Source organism: Amphibalanus amphitrite, unplaced genomic scaffold (genome assembly GCF_019059575.1).
Source record: "Amphibalanus amphitrite isolate SeventyFive unplaced genomic scaffold, NRLGWU_Aamphi_draft 000168F_arrow, whole genome shotgun sequence".
In the NCBI taxonomy this organism is placed as follows: domain Eukaryota; kingdom Metazoa; phylum Arthropoda; class Thecostraca; order Balanomorpha; family Balanidae; genus Amphibalanus; species Amphibalanus amphitrite.
Window position 1 is genome coordinate 804029 of NW_024881663.1, and position 7850 is coordinate 811878.

Genomic DNA, 7850 nt, shown 5'->3' on the forward strand with positions numbered 1-7850 from the left:
AACGGCTACGAATCAATGCGGTGCACACACACTACCTTACAAATCCAGTGTATATTTCACATTGTGTGTGATAATGTGGATGAGACTGCGCCACTGGGATGTGGCACGTTGCGAGCCCTCGCCCCATCAACAGCACAGCACACGGGGCAGGGCTGGCCCGACCAGAATGCATTAGGGACTGAGGCCTCGCCAAAGCTGTCGTAACATTTGGACGCGGGGAACTGAGGCCACCAGTCTCTACGCACATACCTGAATGTTTGTTAAATTCTGAAATCGGTCGTAAATGTTCAAAGAGTGGGCGTGACCTCACCGTATCGAACGCCACAATCCACGATGATAAAGAACGCACGCGACACCTCTCACCCCAACCACTCCGCGCAGGATCCCTCACATGGCAGTCAACAACCATCCTCGGCTACCCGTCCCAGGGAGGCGACGGCGGCCATTCGTACGGCCCGTCTGCCGTCCCGTGGCGCCCCAACGCCCGTCCCTCGCCCTCCCAGCGGCCGAGGGGAGCCGCTGACCCCTGGCACACACCCACCGACCACGGCAGCAGAACAGCGGCAGCGGAGGCCTACTTTTTGCCCGGCGGTCGGTAGGTGCCGACCACGACGGCGTGGTCGCGCTCGTACGGCTCCAGCGTCAGCTGCTCGGCCGGCTTCAGCTTTTCGGCCATCAGCTTCTTCACCTCTCCGGCGAACACGGCCTCGGGTGCCGCTGTGCTGTCGATACAGTTGGCCTTCCGGGCGGACGAAGGACGGAGCACAGTCAGCATTATAAAAAAAAAAAAATATTCAGACGGAAAATATAGTTAGACGCGGAAACTGTCGCAACCAGGTACAAAGGAACAATTTGAGTGAGCATAATAGTTAAATATTTTTTTGCGTATGGAGTGCTTTGCAATATATAATTTATCAATTGCGTAATCACGTTAGCAAGTAGGCACTGTCGCGTTACGTGCAGAACATACCGACGTACACATTTTATGACCAAATGAAAACAATGCTACCAGTATAACACCTTTTGGGGCGACTAACGGAGCGAGCGGGAGGGTGAGCCTTGCACGTGCGAAATTTCGAGGGGGTACCTCCAACTGACTTGTGCACGGCACCCTACTAACCGGTCTCTAGCGATGTGCCAAATTTGAGCACAATCGGCCCAGCCGTTCTCGAGATCTGGAAGCGGCACCCTGCACGTGCGCACGTGCAAAATGGGTCCCAAATGACTTGTGCACGGCACCCTACTAACTGGTCCCTAACCGTGTACCAAATTTGAGCGCTATCGGTCCAACCGTTCTCGAGATCTGGAAACGACCCCTGCACGTGCGCACGTGCAGCAGCACCCCAACTCTGGCACATGGATATGCAGTGCCTAGTGGGTGCCTACCATACATGCCAACTTTCAGCGCAATCGGCCAAGTAGTTACCGAGATATTGCAACAATTACAAAACTGACACCTCTTCGTTTTGCACGTGGCACGTGCATAAGCGGTCACCCACATGCATCGGGAATAGTCCAATACTTGGTAGAAGGAATGAAGCTACCCTACAAAAATTACCGCATGTAAATCGGTCATGCGGTTGCTGAGATATAAGCCTCGCAAAAGCGTCCGCACGGCCGGCCGGCCGCTCATACTCAGAAATTTCCGTTAATCTAAGGAAAGACTCCGCTCGCTTCGCTCGCTCCGTAATCAATACTGCAAAGCACTAAGCAGGTAATACACCTTTTTGCACTCAAAATAGGCATCTTTTCATTCAATTTCAGCGAATTGCATTCAATTTTAGCGATCTCTCTATTCGAAGCAAATGAGAGATCGCTAAAATTGAATGCAATTCGCCGAAATTGAATGAAAAGATGCCTATTTTGAGTGCAAAAAGGTGTAGTACTTTCCTTGGAGGAAATCGCTCATGAAAAACATATAAACGTGGGAGAGCGTCCGAGTGGAAAATGCCACTGTATAATACCGCATGAAGCAACAAATCACAAGATGGAAACGATCCCAAAACCAATGAACACATTCGTATTGTTATCGACATGATACCTCAAAATATGCTAGCTTATTATGGATTATTACATATATAGTATTACATTGTTAGATGTCGTCAGCATGGCAAACAATGTGAAAAGCAACTGGTCATCGCAGTTTTGCCAAGGCTACCTAACATAGACGTCCTTTACCATTCACCGAAATAAACTGCAATACCGAATCCTCACCTTGATTGAGATAACGAAGTGTCCACCGTTCTTGAGGAAGTTGTGCGCGTTGATGGCCACGATGCGCGCCTGATCGGGCTGCGCCACGTCAGCAAACACGCAGTCCACCATGCCGACCAGCATGCGGTACTTGTGCGGGTGGCGAGCGTCCTCAATGATCGGCACGATGTTGTTGCGCTTCTTGGCCACGTTGATGAGATCGCGCCCGGAGCGGTGAGAGAACTCCACAGCGTAGACGAGTCCCTCGGGTCCGACCACGTCTGACACGTGAGAGACCGTGGTGCCGGAGGCGGCGCCCAGGTAGAGCACCTTGCTGCCGGGAGGCATGTGCACCGCTTCCACACCGCCAAGGATGGCCGCCGCCAGCTTGGAGCGGAACGGGTTCCACACGCGATACTCGATCTTCTCGCCGGCCGTGTCCGGATTGTCCACGGAGATGCGCTTCTCGCCGTAGACGCTCTCGCCAGGCACCATGTTCAGGGTGACCAGCGCATCCTCCTTGCCGCGCGCGATGAACACTCCCTCGTGACGATGCGGCTCGATGATGACCGCCTTTCCGCCGCGCATGCCTCCGCGACCTCCGCGGCCACCACGCCCGCCACGGCCGCGGTCACCTCCGCGGCCGCGGCCCCGGAACCCTCCCCGGTCGCCGCCACCCCGGCCGCCGCGGAACCCACCGCGGTCGCCGCGGAACCCACCGCGGTCACCGCCGCCACGGCCGCCCCTGAAGCCACCGCGGTCTCCTCCACCACGACCGCCGCCGCCCCGGCCCCGGAAACCACCTCCGCGCGGAGAGAACCCTGCCGGAACGAACAACAAAGGCTGTCAGGTAAAAACAAACCTTGCACTTATCGAAATTAACCCCGAAAATGAAATGTTGCTAAAAGAAAGGTTACAAAACATGAACCAGACTCAAGTTTTATTTAAAAGAGGTCTTTAGAAATTAAAGCCTGAAAACCTAAATGGCTGGTATTACGGTAGGATGGATGCGACATTTCTATTCATAGCACTCCTGGTCACCTGATAATGGGTGGCGGCATATAAAAAACCAAGCTTTAAATCATGAAATTTGATCTCAAACTTTCAAAGCAAAATTGAACTTAGATGCGGTGTTTTAAGATACACATATAGGCATCACAAGTCATAATGTCATTTAGGGAGGAGTAAGTTTTGAAGGTCGTATGTCTGTGAGAAAATGTACCATTTCTGAAATATTTATATTGAATACAGTTCCAATCTGGCCTGTAGTTCAATGTCAAGTAAATTTCCCAATGAGAATAGTTAGCTGTTATTTGAATTGCTCCAGCTCATATATACAGAAATCTGAAACTATTTCTGGAGGGGATAGCCTGCAATTTGTGGGTAGAGCAGCACCAATATATGTAGGCTGATAGCCTGAAAACTCATGATGCAATGGACGAAAAGCTATAAATTGTTTCGACAATTTGACATTGTGCAATGTGCATTATCATTCTGTGATTTAGAGCAGAAAAGTTGAAACCTTAATTATGAACTAACAGTGTGTGATTGTAATAAGACAATTATGGCCAAAGAGTGAGGCACCCCTGAACCTAGCAAATGCATATCCTCTAATGCAGTGGTCGGCAGGTCCTCCGGGGTCGTGCCCCCTTTTTTCGCGTAGGGCAGGGCCATTACCCCCACCTACCAGACCCCATTGCTGACAACCAAGTTTACCGAAATTCCATTCCTTCCTGTTCCATAATTTTATAATTCCATACCTTCTCAGAGGCCCTCATCACCCCCCATCAAAGGGCTCCATTACCCCCAAAGGGGCATACCCCACCATTTGCCGACCTCTGCTCTAATGGAAATGCTGCTCAAAACAATCAACAGCCAGATCATCCCTTATATTAGTTAGGTAATAGTTAAATGGGCAATTCCACGACAAATCACCTAATTTTTTTCCAATTGTTCACCATGACCTCTCCGATTTTGCTCAAATTTGGCATGTAAGTTGACCTATGGGCACTACTTCGTCCCAGTAAATTTTTAGTCTCTAGGTCACAGGGGTCATGAGATATGGGTCATGCAAATTTTTAGGTTTTCCGGAACATTGAAATATAAAGTATTTTTTATCTCCGAAACGGTTCACCGGATCAAAAAAAGTTATACATGAAATCAGAAGCGCAAAGGCTGGTGCGTCTAGCAAAAATGTGAACGAAACCCCAAGGTCATTTTTTGACCCTTTGACCTCGTGACCTTTTCTTGACCCCGTGACCTTTCAAATTTGTCCTATTTTAAAAATTCTGATTTTTTCTATCAGAGATGTCTTATCCATGCTCTTAATAGTGGTATGTGATTTGGTTGGTATATCGGACCCGTTGACCTCAAACTGAGGTCAACAATGTGGTCATGACCTGACATGAAAATGACATCTGCCGAGAACGTCGAGAATCATAGGCAATATGGGTGTCATATGAAAGCTTACTTCACGGAGAATGCATTGGTGGTGTTTTTGAGTAGGTATGGGCCGGGTCAAGGTCACATTAGGTCAGTGACCTAACACAGCATTGTGTTCTTTGAAGGTGGCGTATTTAATTTGTTTGGTAAGCCCAGTGATCAGCACACAATAAAAAAAGGAAACAAAACGTCATAAAACATCGTCTGTCTTTATTCAAAAAGCACAGATAAAATGCATTCACCCATATACACACACTCGCACAAACACACGCACATACATACACCTTGTTCGAGGAAGATCTTTCAAACAAACCTCAGTAACACACGCGGTGTGAAGAACGAGTCTTAGAAGACTAGTAGAGCTTGAAGGCTGCTATGGTGTGGGAGTCGAGCGGTACAAAGCGGTGAAACGTCCTGGTACACTCGGGGGCAGATTGATGTTCCACCACTCCCTACCCATCGGGCTCCCATGGATCAGCAGTGGCTGCTGCCAGTGTTGCCTGCCCTCAGCACTGCTCAGCACTGCCTGCCAGTGCCAGTGCTGCCAGTGCTGCCACTGGCAGCAGCCAGTGCTGAGCCATGGGAGCCCGATGGGTATAGGGAGTGGTGGAACATCAATATGCCCCCGAGTGTACCTACTACCTACCCCTCACCGTGCGGGCACTTGTGAACCGTTCTCTTTCATTTTCGTCTTCGTTCCTGCTATTTGCGTTGCCGAAACGAAGAAGAAATGCATTTTATCGGTAAGGTGGTCCTCACAGTATTACCAATACCATCGCATGCGCTTTTGCCATGCGAGGTGGCAAAAAAATCCACTCACATTGAACACCGAAATCCTCGGCATGATGACATATATTTGCAAAATTGTATTTGTTCTTGTACTGGGACGCTGCTCGGACAGAGAAGTAGTGTATTTTTTAGTCTTGGGCATTCATTTCAAATGTGGGGAATAACCACTGCCTGAAATGCCGCTTCAGCTCCCGCGTCAGCTCCCGCAACGCAAATAGCAGAAACGAAGACAAAAATGAAAGAACGCTTCACAAGTGCCCGCATGGTGAAGGGTACCAGGACGTTTCACCGCTTTGTACTGCTCGACTCCAATACCATAGCAGCCTTCAAACTGTCCGAGTCTTCTGAGACTCGTTCTTCACAGCGCGTGTGTCACTGGGGTTTGTTTGAAAGAACTTCCTCGAACAAGGTGTATGAATGTGTGTGTTTTTGCGAGTGTGTTTATATGGGTATGTGTGCATTTTATCTCTGCTTTTTGAATAAAAAAGACGTTTTATGACGTTTTGTTTCCTTTTTTATTGTGTGCTGATCACTGGGCTTACCAAACAAATTAAATACGCCACCTTCAAAGAACACAATGCTGTGTTAGGTCACTGACCTAATGTGACCTTGACCCGGCCCATACCTACTCAAAAACACCACCAATGTATTCTCCGTGAAGTAAGCTTTCATATGACACCCATATTGCCTATGATTCTCGACGTTCTCAGCAGATGTCATTTTCATGTCAGGTCATGACCACATTGTTGACCTCAGTTTGAGGTCAACGGGTCCGATATACCAACCAAATCACATACCACTATTAAGAGCATGGATAAGACATCTCTGATAGAAAAAATCAGAATTTTTAAAATAGGACAAATTTGAAAGGTCACGGGGTCAAGAAAAGGTCACGAGGTCAAAGGGTCAAAAAATGACCTTGGGGTTTCGTTCACATTTTTGCTAGACGCACCAGCCTTTGCGCTTCTTATATCATATATAACTTTTTTTGATCCGGTGAACCGTTGCAGAGATAAAAAATACTTTATATTTCAATGTTCCGGAAAACCTAAAAATTTGCATGACCCATATCTCATGACCCCTGTGACCTAGAGACTAAAAATTTACTGTGACGAAGTAGTGCCCATAGGTCAACTTGCATGCCAAATTTGAGCAAAATCGGAAAGGTCATGGTGAACATGCCTAGGTGATCTGTCATGGAATTGCCCAAATGTTAGTGAGCTGTTTATGCTCACCATGGTGGGAGCAGTCATCACCCACAGCCAGTTAGCCAGCTGATTATTACAGATTGTGTGCAGCTTTAACATGCGCAGTGGAAGGGTTGCGAGCACTACGCTCAGTGGAAGGGGGGCGGATATCCCCCCCGAAGAGCCTGAAACAGACTATCCGCATTCAGGAAATCGCATGCGAGAGCCAATTCAAATACATTGTAATTCTTCTCGCATCAATCGCATCCAGGAGGTACGTGCGATTGATGCGAACATGCTTCCATATATTTGAATAGGCTCTCGCATGTGATTTCCTGACTGCAGAAAGTCTGTTTCAGGCTTTAAATCTCAGCTCCCACTAGAGCTAGAAAGACAAAATTTGGAGGGTAGGTGCAGGCCCTGGAGAACTCGGTGGTCAATATCTTCAAGGTCAAATGAGGTCAAATCTTCCATATGAACGACTTATTTGCGTTTACACAACGATAACTCAAAAAGTTACCAGCTGATTTCAATTCTTTTTTCTTTCACTATACGAAAGAAAAAAAAACAAATTCTAAGTCAGAATGAATAACTTTAATATAACGCCAAACTAAAAATTTCCACATATTTTATTTAGAGCCCTAAGGTTACATCCTGCCCCGTTTGCTTTATTTCAAATTTTCCACCATCTACAATCATATGGTGATTAGAAAGCAACAAAGGTATTGACGCCTCACGTTTGCGAAAACATAACATACCTGGAACACCCATTCCGTCAGCTGTAGTTTTAAACGACTCTTGAGGACGGAGCTGACGATATTACTCCAACTGCAGACCAAAGTTTTCAGAAATTACGCACCATAACGCCCGAGCTCCTCCATTCAACTCAACCGCAAACAAACGAGAATGGTGGCGTCTCGGCCGCACATGGCAAATGTAGTATGTGCGTCATATTTGTAAAGATCTTTCCCACGCGGACAGCAAAAATAAATAAATCATTTTTTATTTTATTCACAAAAGCCAGAAAGTTCAAGGTGTTTCGAAAACAAAAATTTCAAACACATCATTCATGTTATTTGGTTAAAAAAAAAACTTACAGTTTACCCTGGAAAGGAATACCAAATTCTTATTAGAATGATTAGAATGCCTGCACTAAATCAAAGCATGCTTCTCTGTGTACATTATTCTTGTATATTGTATTGATATTTATAGTCACCGTGTACATTATGTGGTAAGTTT

General features: G+C 47.0%; 1 protein-coding gene across 1 annotated transcript; it reads right to left on the bottom strand.

Moving 5' to 3' along the window:
* Positions 1–36: 36 nt before the first annotated feature.
* Positions 37–7554, bottom strand: LOC122383600 (rRNA 2'-O-methyltransferase fibrillarin-like). Its single transcript, XM_043370193.1, has 3 exons — positions 7370–7554; positions 2215–3014; positions 37–739 (listed from the first exon to the last, which is right to left on the bottom strand). The coding sequence occupies exons 1-3, from the start codon at positions 7380–7382 to the stop codon at positions 575–577; spliced, it is 978 nt and encodes a 325-aa protein (XP_043226128.1). The 5' UTR covers positions 7383–7554; the 3' UTR covers positions 37–574.
* Between the last annotated feature and the right edge of the window lie 296 nt (positions 7555–7850).